The sequence below is a fragment of the Mus caroli genome, unplaced genomic scaffold (genome assembly GCF_978045245.1).
Source record: "Mus caroli unplaced genomic scaffold, Mus_caroli_1 scaffold_7, whole genome shotgun sequence".
NCBI lineage: Eukaryota > Metazoa > Chordata > Mammalia > Rodentia > Muridae > Mus > Mus caroli.
In genome coordinates, this window is record NW_028227262.1 from 26,950,259 (window position 1) to 26,975,523 (window position 25,265).

The window sequence follows — 25,265 nt, forward strand, 5'->3', positions numbered from 1 at the left end:
TTATATTTGTGTGGCTAAGAGATGAAGGCTCTGATTACCAAGTGGAACATTTTTCTCAGATTTTCTTGGCTAAACTTTTCTTTATTCCTTGTCTTCCATCTTCCTGGCTCAAATTCCCCCCATATAACAACAACAGCAACAACAAACACGTTGCTAACATTTGCTACCTTTTTAAAAATTAGTTCTTTATATAAATGAGTTTCATACAACATGTTTTAATCATATTCACATACCCTTAAGTCTCCCCAAATCCATCTTCATAACACCTAATGCTGTCTTTTTTTTTTTCTCCCTTCAATACCAACTTGTTCTGTCCAAATATTCTTGAATGTGAGCTCTTCCACTAGAGTGTGGTTGATGCTCCAGGGGTTACACTGTTAAGGAAAACTGTCTTTCCCTCTCCCAACAGCTAAAATCTGCCATTTGTACAACAACTAGGGGTTGGGGTTGTATACCAGTACCCCTTTCCATGCTGGGATTTGGTCTGGCGTGGGCTACAGGGTTTGTGCACACTGTTGCAATTGCTGTGAGTTCATGCATACAGTGGCCCTGCTTTGCTCTGCTATGACACTGTTTCCCTGTAGTCATTCACTGCCCCTGACACTTACACTTTCTGTCCACTCTTGCACAATGATGACATTTTGGGGGGTAGGTGCAAAATGTTTGTTCCCTTTAGGGCTGAGCATTTTATCATCTCTGGTTCTCTGTATTTGGGGCAGTTTGGATCTCTGTGCCAAACACCATCTATTGCAAATAGAAACTTCTCTGATGGGGATTGAGAGATACATTGATCTATGGTTACAACAGGAAATCTACATTGATATGTCATCTTACCTCATTCTGAACGCTTAAATAAAGTATATAAATAATGACAAATGCTGAGATCCATGTAGAGAAGGGATAATATTTATTCCTTACTTGCAGAAACACAAATTGGTTCAACCACTATAGAAATCACTGTGGAGGTTCCTCAAAAAATGTAAAAATAGATCTTCCACAGGATCCAGCTGTACCACTCTTGGGTATATACATAAACGACTCCACAGAGTCCTACTGTAGAGATACTTGCTCAACCAGGTTGATTGCTGCTCTAGTCACAATACCCAGGAAATGGAATAGCATGGATATCCATCAACTAATGAAGGGATAATGAAATGTATCTTTACACATGGAATATTATTGAACTATTTAAAATGAAATGATGACATTCTAAGGTAAAATGCATGGATTTGGAAATAATCACTCTGAGCGAGGTCATTCAGATCCAGAAAGACAAATGTCACATGTTTTCTCTCATCTGTGGGTGTAAGCTTTGAATCTCCATAATGTATGTTTCATTTGGAATAGCTACAACTACCAGGAAATGACTAAGGGGCCATGAGGAGGGACTTTCAAGGGAGGAAAGATAGACTGCACTAGCATAAAAGGTACTGGGAATAATAGAATAGGAAGGGTTAAACTGGGGTAGGGAATGGAGTGTAGGGTACAGTAGGGAGTATGGGGAAGGATAAATAACACTAAAGACATCTTGGAAAAGTCCACTCCTAGGGCTCACCTCAGTAAGCATTAGGCAGGGAAAGCTGGTCACCTTCAGGAGCCTAGATAGCTGGAGGAAGAAGACTCTAGGGCTCTGTTCTGGGAAGACTCAACCCACCTCTTCCTGGTCACCCATTATTCCACAGTACACAAAATGCCAGGGAAAGACTGATTGAAGGTAAAGGACCACGTAGCTGGGAAACATCAGCCTAAGAGGGTCAGAATAGCTCAGCACCTGCCTAGCATAGTGCCAGCAGCTCATTAATAAAAATACCAGGTCTCTGCATCAGTTATTCAGGAGCTAGAATAGGCTAGAGCTGGCATAGAAATGCTCTGCAGTTATTTGGGAGCAAAGGAGGCAAAGAGTCCCCCAAATATTACTACAAAATTGGGAACAAAAAAATAACAAAGGTAATCAAAAGCAAAAAGATCAGAACTGAAGGTGTTACATTGTATCTAAGTATGTTGCAAAACAGACATAATTAAAATCGCATGATATTTACATTAAAACATATACAGAGAGACTACTATAAAAGTATAGAGGCCATAGAAATGAACCCACATAGATACAGATGATTAATTTTCAATGAAGAATAAAATATACAGCAAACAAAGAAGAGTCTCTTCAAAAGTTGCTGCTGAGAGAATTAGGAGTTAGAGCCTTGTCTTTAAGAAGACCAAAGTGTGGACACTTTGCCCCTTCATAGAATTGGGAACAAAACACCCATGGAAGGAATTACAGAGAAAAGTTTGGAGCTGAGACAAAAGGATGGACCATCTAGAGACTGCCATATCCAGGGAACCATCCCATAATCAGCCTCCCAACGCTGACACCATTGCATACACTAGCAAGATTGTGCTGATAGGACCCTGATATAGCAGTCTCTAGTGAGACTACGCAGGGGCCTAGCAAACACATAAGTGGAAGCTCACAGTCAGCTATTGGATGGATCACAGGGCCCCCAATGGAGGAGCTAGAGAAAATACCCAAGGAGCTAAAGGGATCTGCAACCCTATAGGTGGAACAACTTTATGAACTAACCAGTACCCCGGAGCTCTTGACTCTAGCTGCATATGTATCAAAAGATGGCCTAGTCGGCCATCACTGGAAAGAGAGGCCCATTAGACTTGCAAACTTTATATGCCCCAGTACAGGGGAACACCAGGGCCAAAAAGTGGGAATGGGTGGTTAGGGGACTGGGGGGGAGGGTATGGGGGACTTTTGAGATAGCATTGGAAATGTAATTGAGGAAACTACATAATAAAAAAAAAAGAAAAAGAAAAAATAAGCACCCTGAAAAAAAAAAGAAGAAACATCATTTTGTTGTTTTATGTTGCTTCTTTGTTTCTTTGATTCCCCTGCCTCAGCATTGCAAGTGCAGGAATTATAGGTATTCATTACCATACTCTGGCCTCCTTAGGAACTACTTTCTAACTCTATTGTATTAATGACACTTCAGGTTTCATCCCACAGGAACATACAAATAATCTTTGAACTTCAAATGGTATAAAGCCTTAGAGAGTTTAATTATAATGGTTGAGGCTTACCTGTTGGACAAAGCAAACTGTTGAACGTGACTTCGTTCTCTAGACCTTCAGGCTTTAGGAAAGAAAAAAGTTAAGATGAAATGTATTGACCTTCAGGATATAGGAGTTGTTGATTCGGGGACAACAGTGTCCCGCACAGTGAAAAAAAGGATTTGTTGCACTATCTAAATAAATTCTATTCATTGCAAGTATATGAAAAAGATGGATTGATAGAAAAGAAAATGAGTGAAGATTAATGAAGATAATTAGCAACAGTGGACAGAGATAGAGAGGGCTGGGGAATAATAGAAAATTAGATAGATAGATAGATAGATAGATAGATAGATAGATAGATAGATAGATAGATAGATGATAGACAGATAGAGAGATGTTACTGTGAATCTTATGATGGGCTGTACATTATTCAACATTGAAGAGTTGAAATTGTAAAAATAATTAGACCCTTAACTGAGTTCGCTCTTGTGCCTCAGTGTTCCCTATCAGGTAGGCAGAGTTACTTACTTCAACCAGCAGGGACTTGATGATCGCATCTTTCTTTCCACGTTCAGGAACCACTGGCACCTCATTCCTACACAGCTCCTTAGAATCCAGTGCCTCTGCACTCACCGTGAAATTCACATTTCCTAGGAGAAAAAGGAAAGCCAGGTAGAGATGTATACATTCCCTCTTCCCGCAAGCTTGCAAACTTGGAATTTACAAGGCTTTAGGTTCATAAAAACACCAGAGCAGAAATGGAAGCAACCTCCACTAGAGATCTGTGTCACTAGAAGTGGAGGTAAGGAAGTGAGGCTTCCTTGAGCCCTCAACTTACAAGAAAGGGTTTCTTTTTGATGTGGCTGGTGTTTTGTTTTATTTGGGATGCAGCTTTGATTATATGGGCAAGGCCTTGACCTCTTGAGTGACTTTGTCTCAGCCTTCTAACTACTGAACCAGTAAACCTGGTAGTGCTGGCCATTCTGGAATGGAAGTCAAAGAAAAGTGATCCTACCACCTAGGGGTCCTTACCTGGGGGAAGAAGTCCTGCTTATAAGGGCCCGACTGAGCCTCTGGACTCTGCTGCTCACCTAATGACTTGGGGATCACCGCCCAGGACATGGTATGCCGCTCGTTCATACAGATGCAGTGAGACTTTTGTTCCTTCTCCTCTGGGGTAGCTAGGAAATCAGGAGATGCCTCCAGCCGTACACCAACCTGTAACCACACAAGAAGCAGGATTAAAGATAGAAGGAGACCAGGTTTCAGTGGAAGCCTACTTGGAGATTAGATTTTCTGTTACCTAACATCAACAAGACAAATAAGGCCCCAGTGCTATGGTCCATTCATTACCACCTTACAGGTAAACCTCAGCACTTGAAGGGGTGCTTGGCCTTTCAAGGGCTGGAACCAGAAGAAAGGCAATGAGGGAGTGTTGCCTGGGTAAGCAGCTCTTCTGGGACCCAGAAGGGTGATCACCCCTGGCTCAGTTACTACACAAGGTCTATAAACAGTTATGGTTTTGACCAAGGAGGGATGCACACAAGAAACATTTTAAATGAATGCAGTGTGAAAAATATAAATATGCAGGAATGTAGACGTTGGATCTACAAATTGTAAAACATGAGACGGGCAAGGTGATGCTTGCTTGTGTAAGAAATCTTTCTATTGCACAGATGACTTAACTTTAAAGGATTACAATCAATGTTAGAAATTCATCTTTGTAGGTTGATTCTTAGAGATACCCACTTTCCTAACATATAAATCTATATATGATAGCTTCTTCCTTTGTAGTAGACGAGAAGTGGGTTTACTTATTCTTTTTTTAAATTTCCTTCTTGGTATATCTACGACTGCAAGTTTTAATTGGTGTGTGCTGAATTAAGAAAATGAGTCTCTACCCGGATGCACGTCTGGAGGTAGTTCAGCACACTGGCCTTGAGCGTGAAGGCTTCTCCACGGATCACCGAGTAGGGCATTGTGAGAGCCACAAAGAAGGGCTGGAAGGCTTGGAAATCGATCACGGGAGACAGGCCCAACCCAGTGTCATTGGACAGGCAGAAGGCCCCGGCCTTCCATTCAGTGATGGTGTCAGGGACTGTCACTTCCATTTCAGCCACTCCTGTTGAGCTGCAGGGGGTGGGATGTAAAGTAAAGGAAGTGAGCGGCTAAACCAATCTCCTTTAGGAGAAAGCCCTGTAAAAATAATTAGACTAGAAAAAGAAGTCAAGAGTATCCAAATTAGAAACGACTAAGATGATCCCTGTTTACAGATTATCTGATCCCAAATGACGTAAATCTCGTACGTTACTCTAAAGAACTGTTAGAACTAGTAAATAAACTCAGGGATGCTGTTGGATGCAAAAATGAAAGTATGTTTGCATTTTTTTATACCAGTAGCATGCTATCTGGAAAAGCCATAAAGACAGCAATCCCATTCATGATAGAATAAGTACTTAGAAGTCAATTTAACCTAGGGGGCTTCTACGTTGCTCAACCATAGTAATGTTTTCCCAGTGACAGTGAAACGCTGTGCTCAGCATTTCTAAATAGATACACTAAAAAGGGGACACTCGAGGATGTTCAAACTGTGATACATCTATATTTCTGCATCTTATATAAAAATAAGTAACTTACTCCACGATCACCAAGTCCCAGATCCACGTCTCCGGGAAGTAGCTTCGTGTATTCTCTGTGGGAGACTCTGAAGACTCTAGAAAAGCATCCATGTGGCCTTGGCTTACAAGGTGGTACGCAGCTGGTACTACGGCAGGTGAGAGAAGACAGGCAATGACTACAAAGATAGAGCTCATGAACCATTGTGTTACTAAAGAACAACCTCAGAAAGATCAAGAAGGTAAGATGGGAGCCAGGAAAGGACACACAGGCAACAAGGAAGGCTTCTCTGAGGAAGTGACATTTCAACTGAATCTTGAGGTATTAGAACAAACTGAGGCAGGGGAAGAAAATGCCAAGCACAGACTGAAAGGAGTATGGCAGAAAGCCTTGGACTGTATGCAGAAGAGATGGCTTTGTAGAATGCCTGGAAATTACTGCCCATTGTGCCATAGATGGAGAGACCTAGGGTGTTGGGTGGGGAGGAGGGCAGTAGGCTAGCCTACCAATGACATTTTCATCTATGGTAGCATAGAAAAAAGATGGTAGTGGTTTTGAGAAACTGTTTATAGCAACAGAGGGATCAAGGATAGAAAAGCTATGTATTCCATGTTGAGTGAGAAGATCAGTTGGCAGTCCCATACTGTCACTATAATTAAAGTGCTGGTAAACTTTTGATAGCCACCTACTTTAGGGAAATGTACAGCAATAGACACATGGACAGGCAGTAGCTACATGGGCAGATGATAAACAACTTTCCTATAGATCCTGGTAACAAAGGATTAAATTCTGTAATTCATAAATAAAAATATCTGATTCTCTGTAGTAAATTTCACATAGAATATGGATTCTCACAGAAGATTTTCCTAGATTTTTCCTTTCCTCCCACATTTGACACATCCAATCATTAGTTAACAATATAATAATAAACCCAGCCTGCCTATAATGACTTGGCAAAGGAACAGCTTACATCACTGAAAATAGTGAAACATGTTTACTGCTGTTCAGGGCCCCCGAGGGAGATCTTTCCCCGCCTGAGAGAATGCAGCCCCGCCTTGTGAGCACTTCTAACTCTGTTTTCAGTTAGACTCCTGGGAACCTTCCTTTCCACCCAGGCCCTTGTGTCTATTGGCAGATATACGTTCTTGGTGGCTAAATTTCTGACTGCTCAGAGTCCATCCTTTCTTTACACTGTGTGCTGGATCTGCACGTCTCCTCGGCCACTGTTCACGACCCTCTTCTGTGCTCCGCAGACGTACACTTGGTGGAGGGGTGCCAGTATCAGATTTGAGCCTTGATTGTTAAGAACATGTTGTCACAGCCCTATTATATCTGAGTCAAGGTTTGAGTTGATTTTGATCACATTTTATTTTTAAAATCCTGCCTCACTCAGTTCAGTGTTTTAGGCACTCACTTTTATTGACTCCAAGGCGTTCACAGACTTTGGGTTTACGGATGTTCAAGTTGGTGAATACCTTTAAGCCCATATCCTACAGAGGAAATGACCACCTGATTAGTGCACGCCACACACACCTCCTTTCATCTGAATTAATCTTCCCATGTTTGCATATGAGGCAGGGACGTTATGCCACATTGTCCCTTAAACTCACTGGACAGTGATAATTTTATACGCAGTGCTTATAAATATCACAAAGCAATGACTTTCAATAAAAAGAAAACTTCATTAATCATTTAAACTTCTCGGCCTGATTCTGCTGCATTAGGCAGATCTCTTTCTGCTGGTGACCTCAAGAAGTCACTTGGTCCCCTTTATTTTGTTAGTTTCAATCGTGATAAGCAGGCATTTGAAACAAATAACTTTCCCACCCGGGGCACCTTAAGAACCTTTAGACCTGTCTCTGAGATAAGAGGCTTACTTTTAGGAAGCCATACATGTCCTCTTCATGTGTATTCTGTACTGGGGAGTACAGGATTCCATTAATGTAAGTGTCGTTTTGCTTAATGCAGCCTTTAGTGTCTTCCTCCTGTTGATTCACACCCTCGGGGAAGCCAGTGAGGTCTTTCACTGGTAGCAGGTCATAAACCTGCAGGAACATAAAGCATATACGAGCCAACTTCTCTGTGGCTTTTTATTAATTAACAAGGAGAAAACCCCCCAAGAACAGCAGCACCAAAACCTAATTTGCTTCTCATTTAACTAACTGAGGGTCTTGACACTGGTCTGTACCATTTGGAAGCAGACACTATCTACTCAACACTAAAGTGAAATAAGACCCTAATAATTGAGAAATGAAGCTGTGCTGTGGATGATTTGGTGTTTTAGGGAAGAAGGAATAAAGGGATAAATAGTTCTGTCACCACCTTGGACTTGGTCACCAACTCTGCATAGAATGAAGGACACGTGCCCCAGAGAGAAGAACACATGGGAGGAAACAGTACCTTCTAAGGTTTTGTTCACACAGACAAAATGCTCCAGGTAGTCATTCAGTCCCTAAGGGCTGAACTCGGAAATACTGATGATGCTTTCAAACCCAATTAGGGAAGAGAAGCAAAACAGACAGGTGCCAACTGATGCACAGATGTGCATTCACAGGAAAGTGACTGTGGCCTGAAAAGACAGGGCCTGGCGTCTGTGGTGATCCACAAACAAGACTCCTCATTAGCTCCTCCCTGACAACCTCCCTCCCCTGCTTTGTCTTTCTCTAAAACATAAATTATCCATTTCAATTACACACAATTACCTGACTTTCCATAGCTCATAACTAGCACTTAGTACAGCCCCGAGAACACAGCGGGTGTTAAGTTCATGTTCTGGGAATCACTCACTCACACTGCGAGACGAAGTGTCTTTATTAGTAAAAGACTGACAAAAGTTGGAGAGGGACTCATATCCTGTTACAGATGCTTGAAGGCTCCTCCTTCACCACTACAGAATTACCAGACTGTCTACTCCAGGACCATTAGAGTTGGCATCAATTTAAAGTTCTGACAAATATAAATCACATTATACATACAAAAAATGCTATTTTTCTCCTTAATGAAGTTTTCTCCTTATTATGCTATTATAAATGTACTTAATATGTCCTTTAAATATATATTTTTTAACATTTCTATTAAAATACCACTTAATTAGCAAGCACTGTAGACAGAGGAGGCGGTTCAGCCAGGTATGTTTGCCGTACAAGCCTGACAACCTGAGTTCGATCCCCCAAGCCTACTGTGCAAGGAGTGAGTTGACACTTGAAAGTTATTCTCTAACTTCTACATGCCCTCTATACTGTAGTGCATGCACACCGATGCACAGCATAAATATATACACAATAATATAAAATAAAAATTCATAGACCAAGAAGTTATATTTTCTTAAACTTCTATTCCCTTTTATAACCTTGTTTGTTTGTTTGCTTGTTTGGGACAGGGTCTCTCTATGTAGTCCTGGTTGTCCAGAATTTATGATATAGATCTGGCTGGCCTCAAACTCAGAGATCTTCCTTCCTCTGCCTCCTGAGAGCTGTGATTAATTAAAGATGTGTGCCATCACACTGCCCATTTAAGAATCAATTTGTCTCTGTCTCTGTCTCTGTCTCTGTCTCTCTCTCTGTCTCTCTCTCTCTCTCTCTCTCTCTCTCTCTCTCTCTGTGTGTGTGTGTGTGTGTGTGTTGTACTTTGTGTGGAAGTCAGATGTCAGCCTGTTGGAGTAATTCTGTTCTTTCACCATGTGGGCTCTGGGGATTGAACTCAAATTATCAGGATTGGCTGCAAGTTCCTTTTTTCAGTGAGTCTTTTTTGCCAGCCCTATACTTACATTTTTTTATAAAAGTAAAAATATATTATTTCTTTTTGTAAGCTTCCATAAATATTGTAGCAAAAACATATTCTATTATTCGTATGTTTTATGAAAATGTGAATGAATCTTTGACAAACTATAATCAGAATGTACTGGTAAGTAGTTATGGGCAATGGTGTAAGTTTTCATTATGTCATTCAAGTATTTTGTTTCTCAATGTCCCTTGTACAATGGTTTATTTTTTTCAGTAATAATGTTCACTTTGTGATGTTCCTTAATTTAGTTGGCACCATTCTTATGAAAGCAGAAATCTGAAACACTATTGGGTCTGTGTTGTCTCACAGCAGGCAAACAGACCACCCAGACCTACCTCATGAAGTGCATCCGCTTCCCAACATGTTAAAACTAGCTTGAAAACAATTATGATAGCATTTACAGAGTTACGGGTTTCGGCCACCCTGCCCTCTTTTATATAAGCATATTGATCATGATCTCTCTGGTTCTACAATCAGAAACAATCCTGTTTATTTGGCAGAACTACACCCCTCTTCCATCCCTTTTTACAGCCTGCCTCATGCTCCCCCAGCACTGCTAAGCTGAGCAGTTCAGCACAGCCATCTGATCTGGGGCAAGATATTGATGCTTGCATCCTAAGTCTCTCTGGTTAGTTTGCACTGGGTTTTTACCTTTTCAGACTATTGATTTTCTGGTTGGTTCCAAGCAAATACATGCATAATTCTTTCACCTGCCATAGCTAGCAGTGTGAGATGAAAGGAGGGATGCAGGAGACGATGGGCAAGCATCTTGTTCCTCACTAAGCAAAGTGTCTGTCAGAGTTCAAAACTATTCACCTACAGGAGACTATAGTCGTTTTTCTCATGCTTTTATCTCTGCCCTGAGAATTTCATGTAATATATTTTATTCATTCTCCTTCCCCTTCCTCAATGTCACTGAAGTTTCAACAGGTCTTGCATTACCCAAGCACTTCTCCTTGCTTCAAGTCCCTCACATGCTTGTCATCTCCAAGGCTGACTGGGACTTACCAGGGATGCAGAGAGCTCGGCCTCAGGCTTTGTGAGCAGTACGCTTTGGTCCACAGCTCGCAGGCCACAGAGAGACTGAGGAGAAGCCATGACACTGAGGAGGGCACGTGTGGCCGGAAGACCGATATTTGGATGGAAGACCAAATCCACCTGACAGATGGGAGAGAAAGGCCAGAAAAATCAACATCTGAATCCCGCCATGTGTCTCTTACTCACCTTTGATGCAGAACAATTTTGGTAGATCTTATAGTGGTTGGTGTTGTGCTACCTGAGTGAGGTCTTTTCCCTTCTTGAACTTTGCCTTGACTCTCAGGATTCTGTCAGACAACTGTCATGGTCTCTAAAGATGCTTCCTAAACTGGCCATTTGGAAGTTTCAGTCTTTTACCTCTGATGTACAGTGTGCTCATTAACTCTGGATTTATGGAGTGCAAGCAAAGGTCTAGGCCCTTTTGTTCGGGCTTTGTGTGGTCTTTAAACTTGCTGTGTACCTTCCTAACACTCCATCACACAGAGAGGGAAAGGCATTGGGAGACGTGAAGAGTCAACGGTACACAGAGGATTTTGGAACTGAGGCAATAACTCTATGTGAGTCTGCAGTGACCTTGCGGAACTTTCCCAGTCACTTAACCCTTCAATCCACACACATATCAGAGAATAGGTGACAGCAGGGACTACTCGTTTTAAGTGCTAGATTTTTATTCTATGAAGAACCCACCTTGTTGGCCAGGCACTTTTCAATCTCGTATTTAACAGTATCTCCAACCACTTCTCCATTGGGCAGAATGGTATAAAGGACCAGTCGAGCTACAGGAGCCAGGTCTGTCTCCATCGAGATGAGGATGGAGAAATGACCTTTCTCTGGAACAGGGAGGATGAGAGGAGGCAACCACGGGTTAGACACATTCATGGTGAAAACAAGAGGTACTTTATTACACAGAGCCAGTCTGGGCACCTGGCCTGGCCAATCACTGCTGCTGTTAGTGGACATAATGCACACAACAGATGCTTCACTACCTTGCAGAATCCTGAGTCTGAGGAAGACAGTTATACAAAATCCCTCTCCCATATAAATCGTATATATGTCACCTCATCCCTTTTGAGCTTTTGCTGGCTGACACTAGCCTCAAATGCTATCTAAGGGAGTGGAGGTGTCGACTTCACCATCAATCATTCCTAATCCTCACATGAGGGGAGGGGGAGGAGGCTGTGACATCTGACAGTAAGAGGTTAATATACTGCATTTACACTTATGCCCTGTTTACCCTCCCTGAAACATGGCTCTATCCTTTTCTCTGGAAGAGATCTACACTCCCATAGAAGCTAACCTTGATGCCTGTGGACACTGTAGTGTTTGCTTTAAACATTCTTAAGTCTGCCGCACCAAGAGATAAAGAAGTGCCCATTCATAGCTTTCTTAGTAAGTTGGTTTTTAGATCCCGTCAGAATGGGGGAAACCTTTAAATGTCTATTATCCTGTTATTCAAGGGCAGAGTCCCATTCCATGGTAGAAATAACCAGTAGATCCTTTGTAGATCGTCATTAACTTAAAAAGAGAAACGCGCACGCGCACACACACACACACACACACACACACACAGAGAGAGAGAGAGAGAGAGAGAGAGAGAGAGAGACTTTATCACAGAACCTGGTAAGTAGAAAGCACCCCAAGGTCTTCCTCCTCTCTATTTACACAATTCTAAAATGTTCTTCATGTTGAGAAGAGAGTGCACAAATATTTCTGGCTGGAAAACGTGAAATAGCTACCGTATCCTTGTGGCCCTATCAGTGTTTGAAGTAACACAAGTAAAGTATAATAGAACAAAAGAAACCATTTGATAAAGGATGACAAAGGAAGCCTGCATCCCTCCCGGCTTCCTCTTCACTCTGAGTAGATGCAGAAAGAGCCCCTCTGGAAGCATCCCGATGTGGCCTGAGGTCAGGCAGTCAGCACAGAGCAGAGTTGTGGAGATAATGTCTTACTCACTGTGTCCCTGAGTCACAGGCAGAACGTGAGTCCCCGCCCGAACAATGCCTCCCTTTGCCATCATCTGCAAAACAGGAAATTAAAAAATTTCCAACAGACATCTTCTACTGTCTTCCGTTCTGTTCTACGTGCTTGGCTTATTGAGCCACTGCTGGAAATGATTGGCCCCAGGAGAAGTCGGACTCTAGAAACAAACAAGAGAGTGAAGCCTGGGGCTGGAGGGATGGCTCAGCAGTTAAGAGCAGTTCTGCTCCTCCAAAAGATCGAATTCGACTCCCAGCACCCACGCTGGGCAGCTCACAGTCATCTGGAACTCCAGCTCTAGCGGGGTCAGATGTTCACACACATGGCAAACATTCACAGATGCACACATACATAAGAAGAATAAGTTTGAAAGGACGTCAAAGTGGTGATGTGCATAGTTTCTTCACCCCTTACCCCCGGAGAGCTTTATGTGTAGGCAGTACTGGGGTGACCTCCCTTCTCACCAGATAATAGAAGACCAACTCCTTCCGCTCCAGCACAGCCTGGTCATTTAGAATATAATGAGCCTGGACCGCCAGGGTTTGCTCACAGCGCAGTTTATCGGGCAGGGATTCCAGGTGCACGAAGCTTCTGCTCGGTGAGAAGACAGCGTTGGCAGTGTGCCAAGCCTCTACGTTCTCTTCTGTCAACCATCTAAATCCATAGCAGACATTGCTATCCTTGTATTTGGCCTAAGGAATTAGAAAAACAGCGTTACTTTGCTACATCATGTGTGAGGATCCCCTGTCCTCACAATGTTCTACGGCTTTATACCTCCTCCTTCACTATCAGCTACAAGTCTTTTCCTCTATAGAACAAGTAAGAGAGGTGCATATTCTATTTCTCTGTCTTAAATATAGGCATGGTTTGTGGCTTTTCCCCACCTAACATCCCAAGTTTGGTATTTGTAAATCAGAAGAGAATAACTTGGGCCATGTGTCTTGCTGGCTACATGGTTTGACGATGCCTCTGCTGCTTTGCCAGTGCAGATAGATGCTGGAGCTATGGAACCTCAGCAGGGAGAGAAAACATAGTAACTGCTTCACAGGGCAGTCGAGTCTTTGGTGATTAGTTCCCACTGGCTTTGATGAATAAATGAAACAGTGTAGTCTCATGGACTAGAGAAAATGGTTGCAAAAAAGCACTGGCTAGAGCCAAGTGGGAGAATTACCTGATGTCCTTTCCAGGCCTCTCTTAGGTGTGTGAGTGAATGTGTTCTGTAATTCTGAATTTCATAATATTTTAATCAGACTAAGCATCCTATTTGCTAACATATTATTATTTTTATGGTAACAACATTTAAAATACTCTTTTCTAGCTTTTTTGAAATATGCAGCACATTATCATTAGCTATGATCTTGTAACTGGACAGTAGGGTAAACAATAATATTTACATATGAGTAAGGCTGCTAAATTTTATAGAAACATTCGTTGTTTTTAGGTTTTTTTGAGAAACTGGTACAATATTTTCCACAGTGCATTACCATCTTATATAATAGAGCACCCATATCTAGCCACAATATTACTTTCTTACTAAAACTATTAGAAGTTGACCTTAATTTGTCTCTAAGTTATGGGGCTGTTTTCTCTCCATACAACACAATTTGGAAATTTCATCTCTTGAGGTGGCAATTTCGTTTCCAAGACTTGTTCATGCCACTATATAACCTCTCTCTACACTCACCCTGACAGTTAGGGACGTGCCCATGATGTCATCAGTGTTGATGGAGAACCGTGCCAGGCCATTCTTATCAGTGGTAGTGTTTATGTTCTGGTTTGCTTCATCAGCTCCAATGAAGATCATTTCATATGGAATAGGGCTGCCTCTCCCATCCACCAGCAGCACCTGAAGATTAAAAGCAAAGGTCTGTCCCTAGGCATTGCATGCACACAGTCCCAGGCACTGTGGATATCATCAGGAGTCTACAGTGTGGTAAAAGGGCACAGATGCTAAATAAACATATAATAACTCTAGGAAGATTAAATAAGGGTATAAAAAGATATAAAGCAACAAGAAGACCTAGGAATGACATCACAGATGCCTTGTGGCATCTACTTTGCAAAGACTCACAGAGTTATATAAGAATTATATAGTGATAGAAAATTTAATTCTGTAGTCAAATTTATTTGAGATGCAGACGTTTATCTCATGGTAAACAAGATAATTTCCTTTGGCCTAATATTATGGCATAGCATTCTGTATGCAAGCAGAGTCCTGATACAGGTGCCATTTGCTTCTCTGGTTGACTTGTTTTGTTTTGTTTTGTTTTGTTTTGTTTTGTTTTGTTTTTCGAGACAGGGTTTCTCTGTGTAGCCCTGGCTGTCCTGGAACTCACTTTTTAGACCAGGCTGGCCTCGAACTCAGAAATCCACCTGCCTCTGCCTCCCGAGTGCTGGGATTAAAGGCGTGTGCCACCACGCCCGGTCTCTGGTTGACTTGTAAATGTTGTTTCTCATCCGAGATGGTCAGCCTTCTGGAGACTAGTCAGACTTTATATGTGCCTCCCATATGACAAGGGTAAAACTGAGGAGGCACAGCCAGCATTATATCAGGTTTTAAACCAAACTTTTGATAATACTGAACTCAGCCAAACAAACAAATAAATGAAACAACCCAGTCCATATTATGAAGTTGGTGACTTTTTTTTTCACTATATGCTACTTTGAATTTTTTTATTGTAATTGACACATAATACATATTTATAAAGTTGGATGTGCAATTTCAATCATATGCAAATGATGTATAATGATGAGATGAATCCTCTCATTTATTTAGTAGCAGAAATGAAAACCCAGGCTGTTATGGATGAGCAGTCTTAAATATCAATGAGATCTATCATGAAGATGTCAGCTGCACATACAAACCCAAGAATGGGTACACGAATTCATGCTTTTGTCTTCTGCTGAGACAGTCTTGGAGAAGGTAGTAAAGTTATTTCCCAGTGTGAAGTTGTAAAGACTTCTGGGAACTTTTAAATGGATGACACTTTGATTTTAGGAAACTTTAGGATTTTAGTTTCTGAATATGTTCTGCCATTTAACTGAGCCTTCTACAATGTACTCTTATTTTATTTAAGTCTAGGCCTGTCTTCTACAGCCTCCACAGTGAAGCAACCTTTACATTAGAAACCGTAATATGCAGCAGTTACACACTGGCATAGATACACTCCTCACTTCTGACTTGTAGAGTCACAAAGCTCATTCAAACATCTACTAACAGAAAAAACAACAACAACACAATGGAAAGTTGTCACAGGTCTTCAGGAAAGGCCATTAGGTCATTGCAAAGGTAACTTGATACATCTTTCAGGTGATTTTAAAGACTTCATATACAATTTAAGACAAATACATTGATTTTTTGTTAACTTTAACTTTTGGTTAGATCATAGACATTTGGTTATGGCATGTGTGTGTGTGTGTGTGTGTGTACAGTATTTTTTTCCTTTGGCTAACCAGGTATAATTTTAGCAGACTTTATACCTATGATGTGAGTTTTGATAGCACATGGCTTAATGAATTGAAAGATACTCCACCTGCCCAACGAAAGGAATTCCTTGTCTGAAATGTGTATCCACGTTCACAAATGATAGTTTCGTTATAGTTCTTGTGATCTTAGTGAGCCCTTTACCAGTTTCTTCCACACCTGAAACAGAAGCAAAGGTTTTCTTTTGTTGAAGGCTGATGTCGGCGAATTTCTTATACCATTATCTCCTTCCTTACAGTTCATAATTTGGGCCAAGCAACAATCCATATCATATACTTCCCCCACACTCCTCAACACACAACCTGTTCCTTCTTCTTGGATCTTGGCATTCACATCAAGCTGCATCTCATACTCTTGCCTCTTTAGCTGGAAAGACTTGGTTTTCACTAGCTGCGAAAAGCAGCCACGGCCATCCAGCTAACAAAGGAGAAAATAATGGTGCATATTAAACCGTATAGATCAGTAGTTGGTTAATCTGGTAGAATTTAGGGGGAATTATAAAATAATCTGGCATTTTCTATTATATTAGGGCATAATATGCACTGTCTAGGGACTAATTAGCAATAATTTTACAACAGTATCTTGGGTATAATTGACAGATTCAATTTCTCACTGCCTGACACTGTTTGATTCAGAAATATACTAATGGTTCTGGGTAATCAACTGCAACTGAGGCCTAGCATTTCACCAAAGGCTGGGTCACCTCTCACAGCAGACACTGGTGATTGGTCACCTATCTGATGGCCCTCCCTGGGTCATTGCCTTGGCATCTAGATGGGGCATTGTAATAGGTTCTTGCTTCTAGAAAGAGACTAGAGCTGACACTCTTCATGGTCAAGGTGATTTGAAAGATGCATGGCTTTGGCTTTTCTCCTTTTACAGATACCTGGGAAATCTTTGCATGGCTCAATTTCTGTTATTCTAGAACACATACATTGGGCGATTGCAAAAGACAAGCAATGATATATTTTTTAGCTAATTTCTTAGAGATATTATAAAATTCTCCCCCTGCCTTAGCACCACGTTGCTGTCAATAAGCCTACCTGTTGACTGAATTTCTCACAGAAAGCCAGGGATTCTTCACCAAAGCAGCTAGAAGGATTGCTGTACTTTCTGCAAATGTTCACAGTCACGTGTCCTGGAACAGGCTTCCCATAGGTGTATCTGTTATTAGAATATTGCCAAATGACTCACAGCAAGCACTGGACACCCCTGTTTCTCCCTTCTGTAAGTCCTCTTCAGCTACAGCACATCCATTCTCGGGGTTCCATTCTACCCTGTGCGGGGGCCACTTATTACCCACCAGAGGCAGATGAACTCTGACTCAGAAAACCTCCACTCCACATGCTGGGGCTTGCTGCACTTTCCTTTTGTTTGGTATTTTTAATTTTTTTAATTTATAATTGAATTTATTTTGAGATAGTTCTATAGCCTAGAGGTGCCTTGAACTGATCCTCCTCCTGCCTCAGCTTCCGTTGTGTTGAGATTACAGCCATATACCACCATAATCAGTTCTTGAATTTAAATTTTCAGTATAATCTAAATAATGGTGTTTTTGTTACAAAGGTTAGATAAATTTTTTTCTAAAAATTTTAAATTATGACACATATTCAGTGTCATCAAATTTTCGAACAGCATCTTTGGATTCCCCCCCACCCCCAACTCTTCGCCTGTTCCCTTTCTCCCCTGTATCACCTCCCCTTACAGTCCTCTTCCACTCTCTTGCCACATGTGTTCTCTTTCCTTTCCCTTCTCATGCGACCTGAGCCTCACAGCATATGTGCACGCTCTCCCCCTCTTAATATGCACTCATGAGCATTAAGAGCTAGGATCCACATGTGAGAGACGATGCATGATTTCACACTCTTAAGAGAAAAGTAATGGCAACATACACACGAAAAGAAACTTAATAGAAACTACAGATGTTTTCAAAACTACTTAAAAATTCAAACTACTGCTTGATGCATCCCCAGTACAAATCTTTATGTATATTTTTGTAACTTTTTATGAAGCGAACAGTGTTGTGGGATAAATGTTATGTGTGACCATTTTGTTTTCGACAGCCTTTGCTTTCCTCCCTATTTAAAGTATCTTCTGTATCAGTTTGCAAGGACTCTGATTGGCCATTGCAGGGGACTTGGTGGCCATGACTCTGAGCAGCTGATAGCAGGTGTGTCACATGCATGATGTCCAGGCAGCACTAGTCTTTCTGGGTCCTGTCCTGTTACTGCCACTACAGGTCTCTAAGAATGGGGGCCTAAGATCCTAAGAACATCTTCAGTCTCTCGGTGAAAATGGTGTGCAGAGAGGGATGTGACAGGCCTGCAGCTGCCCGATGACTTAAGCATAATTTAGACTCCAAATCTGCTATTTTTACCCATGGTCTGCAAGGTCAAGTCTGTTACTGACTGAAATTCCTCTATAGTCATGTATTACTTACCTCCCTCCTTAGAGTGTTGCTATCACTTATGGCTAAGGGAAAGCCAGCATCCTTCAGTACACTTGTGTGAGTGTGTGTACATGTACACGTGTATGTGTGCATGTGTGTACATGTGTGTGTGCAAGTCTCTCTGTGTGTATGTGTGTGCCTGTATACATGTGTGTATGCACACATGTATGTGCACATGTATATACGTTTGCATGCATGTGTCTGTATGTGTGTGCATGTGTGTGTAGCTTTCTCACTTGTAAAGTCAATCCAAGCCACTTAGCTTCTTTATAAATGATCCCTGCCTCACTGACAGTTATAGAAATGTTGATAAGGATATAAATGAAAATAAGAAGGAAACCCAACAAAGAAACAGGAGAAGAATGGCCTATAGTTGGGAACACTCAAAGTTTCTGTGTGGCCCCTGCTCCTGGGAAATCATTCAAACTATCTCAAACGGTGAATCTGCTTCAAAGAGTTGTTTTCATTCTTGTCAACTCACATGCCGCACACAGACACATTCATCTCTTCCTCCAGGATGGTGATTGTCTCTGGTACTGCAACTTTCACTTCAAACTTGGGAAGCACTGTGGGCCACAGTAAAGGAGGTTAGTGGCTGCTCTTCAGATCTGAAGGCTTTAGTATTTCCTAGTTCTTCACAACAGCTCTGTAATGATATTCTGATATTTTGTAAAGCTAACTCCACTCTGCAACTTATCCACACTCACTTCATTCTCAAGTAAATATTTTGATTAAGGAACTATGACAGTTCATTATAACCTTAAAGACTCTCTCTCTCTCTCTCTCTCTCTCTCTCTCTCTCTCTCTCTCTCTCTCTCTCTCTCCCTCCCTCCCTCCCTCCCACCCCCCTCTCTCCTCCCTAACCCCATTTCCTTTTTCTTCCCTTTCCCCTTCCCACTCTCAGTACTAAAACAGTATTTTATTTTGGTCATTCAGCACTGCTACAAACAACCTAACTATATGAAATCAATTCACAAATCACTCATGCCCCACTGGACTTGTATGTAATTAGGTCTACTCTGAGGTTGAAACCATCTGCAGGAAACCGAACGAATCTAAATGAGTGCTGACTCTGAGCTCTAGAGGTCTCAGCTACGAAAAACAATGTTCGCACGATCCGTACCAAATTCCTCCACAGAGAAGGGGTGCTCGACAGTCCTGCCTGATTCTGTACGTATCACCACCTTGTAGGAGCCCTGAGTGGGCTCTGAGGAGAGGGGGAAGGACAGCTGTTTGAGGCCACCCTCTAAGCGGAAATTCTGCCACTGTGCAATGCGATTTCTTTTAGAATCCTGTAATAAATAGCCGTAATTCATAAAAGTGGAAAGAACATCAGAGATTATGAAAGAAATCTATGGAAACTTCCATGTTACCCAATAAGAGAGCAAATGAGAAGGGCTCAGAGGGCAGGTGAGTTCCAGCCATCCATTCCTGGGTAGGCTGGGAGCTCCCCCTTCCCCAAAGTCTCTGGCATGTTGTAAGTAGTCCATAAAGAAGGTTTCCTTTGAAATAGATGCTTTTTCTCTAACTGTAGAATATTGGTGTTACTCACCTGAATGTACAGTAGAGGAATCTGAAAGAAAAGAAAGTATTCTCAATTCTAGTTTACATGGGCTAATTCAACACATATAGAATATGTATCTCTCTCTCTCTCTCTTGATATATATATATATATATATATATATATATATATACATATATACATATATATACATGTGTGTATACGTATATGTGTGTGTGTAAATGTATTCTACAAATAAAATTTTTTAAAACTTGTTTTAATTAACTCATTTCAAGAAATTAATAGGTAGTGTTAAGAACGTAGTAGGCCATGGGTAATAGATGCTTACTGTGCACTATTGTTAGGAGTAGGGTTGGCTAATATTGTCCAAGGACTTGTGGCATCCCAGCCAAGCACATCCTCTTGCTATGCAACTTCACAGACTGAAAAGTAAACACACGGAGCTACAAGTAACTAGCCCTGAACTCACTTGTTTCTATGCATTACTGGATGCTTCTAAGAGTGAGAAGGAATGGGAATAGCATCTCTACTGCCAAAGTTTATCCATTTACAAATATAATGTTGACTACATATCTAGCTGTATGTTGTGTGCCATTCTAGATGCCGAGAACAGAACAATACAGAAAAGAACAATGTGTCTGTCTGTTCTCATTTTAAAAGGGTGGACAAAAAAAGAAAAATTGCCTATATATAATATGTTTGGCATCATATATAGGGTTTTGTGTGTGTGTGTGTGTGTGTGTGAGAGAGAGAGAGAGAGAGAGAGAAAGAGAGAAACATCAAGTTTACTTCCATGGTCTTGTTTACACATGTTGGGCAAGGAGTAACAATTCTGGTAGTAAGAAATGGTACTTTTCCAAGCCAACATGAATTTGTGTGAGTTGATGAGTGCGTGAGAGACAGAGAAGCCAAGGGCACAGCGTTTTCCTCTTGCCTTTGGGGTTAAAAGAGAGCAGAGTCTTTGTAAGATGGGGAGATGTGGTGCTGAGAATGGAGAGTTGGTCTGTTGCCCACATGGTAGCAGGAAGATTTGTGAATCCTCACAAAGGAATAGACTGAGCACCCCAAACTTCTTTCATAGCAACATTCACATCTCAAAGCCAAAACAAACTTAGATCCTCAGACCACTACCCGCTGTTTATTTTCTTATTTTTCCTAGTTAGAAAACGGAGAGTAAGTTTAAATGTAGGATAAACAACTGAGTGCCAGACCACGGCAGATCATGTTCCCTACCGATTGACCTGGGAGAATGTTTTGAGTGAAGACCCTGGGCTATTGCAATGTGAGAAATCACTCCTTCACTCTCAAACTCCTCCTTCCTGTACAATCCAAACCGGTTCCAGCCAGTTTGTACAAATAACAATAATTTTATGTAAATAATAGGAGACTTACCAATTCATTAAGGGGGTGGAAATTTTGGTCCAATGAGACAACACGAAATCTCACTGAAATAGAAATATTTTTGATGAGCCCTAGCTCTTGACCAATCCTATCGGCGGGCAATAAAAACTATTAAAGACTCAGGATCACAGGGCCTGTGGGAGACAGGCAGGGAGAGAGGAGTTTCCTTTTTGATGCTGTCCTGATTGTGGATCTCATCATACCTGTCTGTCCTGGTTTGTAGATGGGCTTGTCAGTCTGAGCAAAGACCAGGCTCTCTTTAGTCTTGATTAGCACCGTGCTCCTCCTCCTGAACTCATGAGTTGGTCCTTTTACTTGGACAGTGAGAAACATCACCTCATTGGATGAAGACTGTGGGACCTAAATTACAGAAGAGAGTGAAAATCTGGAGAGTCTCTGCAGCCTCTTTCTCCTCTCCCTGTTCTGCATCTCTATGGAGGTCTCATTCTTTTTCTTGATTTCATCCCTCTCTTCATTCTCTTCTGGGAAGTTGGCACAGGCAAGGATTCTTATATTTTACAAATTGGAAGATACATTAATAAGAAGAGCTGTGACTAAACATCTCATCTTGATTTATATAGAAAACACAGTGCAGTCTTGACTCGGTTACACACTGTATTTGACCAGGTAATTATACACTACAAGGGCACTGTGTTATCAGGGCTACAGAGTCTTAACGCTATGGAAAAAAGAAAGCATTTTGGTAGTACTAGATTGCAAGTATTCCCCATGCATCCAGCTCTAAAGATAGATTGGACTCCCGCTCAGGGCAATTTCTACAATTGTTACTCTTAAAAGAGTTTGAGGTATGCCTGTTTGCCACCAGTGGTGACTCATGGTTAACCTTGAACTAGTTTCCTCTACGAACTTTAAAAGGGAATTTTAAGGCTAAAAGTCACATTTCTCCCTTTCTCTACTGTGTGCTGGGTTTTTTTTTTTGTTGTTGTTGTTGTTGTTGTTGTTTTGACAAATAGAATTTTTCTTTGTTCATTGGATTTATTCTCGATATGCTTATAATATGTACTTGGAAACAGATGACTTGATCCTTAATCCCTGTGCTTGGTTGCCATTGTGACATTCTTCACTGATACCCCTCCCACCCCCAACCTCCCACCCCTGACCCCTTGACTCACGATGAAGGAGGCACAGTGGAATAAGTCCTTGTCAACTACAAGGTCAGTGAAGAGGCTTTGGTTCCCACGGACAGACTCCATGGATACTTTCACTGTTACTGTCTCGTTTAGGTGGCTGAACAGGAGGCAGCCCTTCTCAGGGGTGCCAGCGTGGAGCAGGGAGGGAACCATCACCATGTAGATTCTGAGGAAGGAGGAAGGCAGTTAGAGGAGCGGGAAGGGGTTGTTGCTATGAGCATCTCTATGTGCCATCACAGTGCCACCATCATCATCCTTAGTTATTTGGGAGGAGAAGGCAGAGGATGAACTAAGAATCCCCTACCACACTACCCACCAGTGATCATCTTTTTTGAGGGGGCAGTGGGGGGGAAGAAAACATGCACATGTATTCAGCAAGCTTGCAAAACTTCCACATCAAGAACGTGATTCTATTTGACAAATAAAAAAGCTGAACCTTACAAAAAGAGAGTCGCTAGTTGAGAGTCTCGGTTGTCTTAGTTGCTGACAACTAAGTCTTTGCGGGTTACCCAACCTGGATGGTTTTATCATATGAGTTTGCCTCCCCAAATGTAGAGAAAAGCTCCATTTCAATGTAATCCAGCCTCTGGAAACTCAGGAACAGGGCAGACCGTTTATCAATCATGTGTGACTAAAGACCAACCCTCCAGTTTCAAACAGCAACTCTCAAGAATGTCTTTAAATGCCACCCAACTCTATGCACTCTCAAGGTAACTTCTACTTTTACTACAATTTTAAACAGTAAACTCTTTTGATAGCCTAAAATAAGGCGTAATTTCATTTAAGTTGGATTTTAGCTGGTCCATAGAATTTTAAATGCTATAGGTAGTATCACATACTTAACGATAGATATTGAGAGATGTGACTCATGACTTGGGAGGCCGAGATGTCGGGATGCTGTCAGACATACTTAACATAAATCCTGTCTCAAAACAAACAACCACAAAACAAATGGACAACCACAACAAAATAATAAATAAATAAATAAATAAATAAATAAATAAATAAATAAATAAATAAAATGTGTAGGTTCTTTTTGTAATGCTCGAAAATTCTAGTTTCTGTGCCACTTACTATCCAGAAGTTTATACTATGATGTCCTTATGCTTAAAAATATCTCATGATCAACTATCATTTTTATTAACATATGTATGTTATGTATATATGTTTATATATAATATAAATATGAAATATTACCTGTGGGTATATAAATTTAACAGTAACTCTTCCTTTATATGTGTGACCATAAATTTATAAGTGTTAAGTGTTTTCTTATGATTGTATTATTTTCAGAAGTTCTAGTACATAACTTACTAAAAAATATATTCATGACTCATACATTTATATTGAGAATTGTGTGTGCTCTTCTTCCACTGTGGTGCACTCACCTTTATCTGGAAATTCCTCATTAAACAAGTAACATTTGTCTTATGTGTAAATAGAAGCCCTAAGAAAAAGTCCCCAATAACTATGTCTTTGTCACTGTTTCTTGTGCATCTTGTATGACCTGCTCTAAATCACCCAGAGCCACTGCTGTCTGTCTATCTGTCTCTCTACATTCCTTGGTTCGTTTCTTTGGAGCACAGATTTCATCGCTAGCTGATTTGCACAATAGTTTTTTGTTTTTGTTTTTGTTTTTATTTTTTTCCTGTAACAAAAGTCGTTTACATTTTCAGCATCAACATCAACCTTTGAAATCATTCCTAAAGATTTTGAAATCCTTGGACAAAGCGCCTATCTTTGTTTTAATCAAACGCCCTGAGGAATGTAAAGGAAGAAGGAAGGGCAAAGTCTCAGCAGAGCCACAGGAGGTCCTGAAGACAAGAGTACCTAGAAAGGTCCTGCTTGTCACGGGGGAGTTTGGATATTCCGAAATCCAGAGAGCTAAAGGGAAATGATTAAAACTGAGATGAGGGGGAATAATGAGTGAGGAGGATTTGTACAAATCTCGGCGCTCTAAGGAACCTGGGAGATGAGAAAGAAGGTCTTGGTTTTATAAGAAAGAAACGAGTAAACAGAGCCTTAAATTCAAGTTTCTGGCGTTCGGTGGACTCACGGTTTCTGTGGTGCTGAGGCATTTGTGGGCAGCAGCAGCAACAGCAGCAGCAGCAGCAGCAGCGGTGGCGGCAGCTGCAGCAGGGCCAGGCTTGGGAGCCTGTGCTTCCCCATGCTGCAGAGAGGACTGGAGACCTGGCTGCCTTGCACCCTGCTCCCCGCCGGAGATCTGGTCCTGAACGTGCTGAGGAGCAGCTAGGCTTTATGCAAACAGCGGGTTCCACCCACAGGAGTTCTCTGAACAAAGCTGAGGTTTTTTGAACATTCTCTGAAAGGGTCATTGATGGCCTAGTTACTTGCCAAGGTTAATTCCTGACCGGTTAGCCAGAATTCCCAGAAGGATTAAGCACTTTCCTGTTACTGCTCACTTTTTCTCCGTTGTACAATAAAGTTGATAATCGCCTTCTTCTCCCCCACAGCCACTTATTGATGCTCTGGGCTCCTGTCTGGAGAGTTGGCAAGCAGGCTGCAGCTTAAGCAGCACTGGAGAGGCTTGAATAGTTCAAGCGTGCCAGCAAGTTCTGAGCCACAGAAGGTCTGTCTGTCTTTCACGCAAAGCCCATGTTTAGTTCCCTTCCATGAAAGGAATTTTGAACCAAACTAGGAAGTAGGTATTGACTTTAGAGGTATTATTATACATTAGATTGACTGAAAATGAAGTATCAGGGCCAGGAGAAATGACTGTTTTGTAAGTTTCCTAATGCTTAGCTATAATCCAGGTGCTGGAAA

At 41.4% G+C, this 25,265-nt stretch overlaps 1 protein-coding gene across 1 annotated transcript in view; it reads right to left on the reverse strand.

Annotated features, from left to right (window-relative positions):
- The window catches only part of LOC110295776 (alpha-2-macroglobulin-P), a 40,638-nt gene extending 15,584 nt beyond the window's left edge, over positions 1-25,054 (reverse strand). The window contains exons 1-22 of the mRNA XM_085839976.1: positions 24,538-25,054; positions 22,464-22,647; positions 21,534-21,690; positions 21,322-21,374; positions 19,960-19,980; positions 19,531-19,699; positions 18,889-18,973; positions 17,002-17,122; positions 16,261-16,375; positions 16,008-16,117; positions 14,159-14,320; positions 12,939-13,166; positions 12,451-12,514; positions 11,182-11,324; positions 10,465-10,614; positions 7,551-7,718; positions 7,088-7,163; positions 5,695-5,821; positions 4,959-5,187; positions 4,149-4,275; positions 3,586-3,707; positions 3,085-3,136 (exon numbers count right to left, since the gene is read on the reverse strand). Coding sequence (XP_085696102.1) covers positions 3,085-3,136; positions 3,586-3,707; positions 4,149-4,275; positions 4,959-5,187; positions 5,695-5,821; positions 7,088-7,163; positions 7,551-7,718; positions 10,465-10,614; positions 11,182-11,324; positions 12,451-12,514; positions 12,939-13,166; positions 14,159-14,320; positions 16,008-16,117; positions 16,261-16,375; positions 17,002-17,122; positions 18,889-18,973; positions 19,531-19,699; positions 19,960-19,980; positions 21,322-21,374; positions 21,534-21,690; positions 22,464-22,647; positions 24,538-24,650 — 2,776 coding nt within the window. The 5' untranslated portion in view covers positions 24,651-25,054. The remainder of the gene's footprint in view (positions 1-3,084; positions 3,137-3,585; positions 3,708-4,148; positions 4,276-4,958; positions 5,188-5,694; positions 5,822-7,087; positions 7,164-7,550; positions 7,719-10,464; positions 10,615-11,181; positions 11,325-12,450; positions 12,515-12,938; positions 13,167-14,158; positions 14,321-16,007; positions 16,118-16,260; positions 16,376-17,001; positions 17,123-18,888; positions 18,974-19,530; positions 19,700-19,959; positions 19,981-21,321; positions 21,375-21,533; positions 21,691-22,463; positions 22,648-24,537) is intronic.
- Positions 25,055-25,265: the final 211 nt, after the last annotated feature.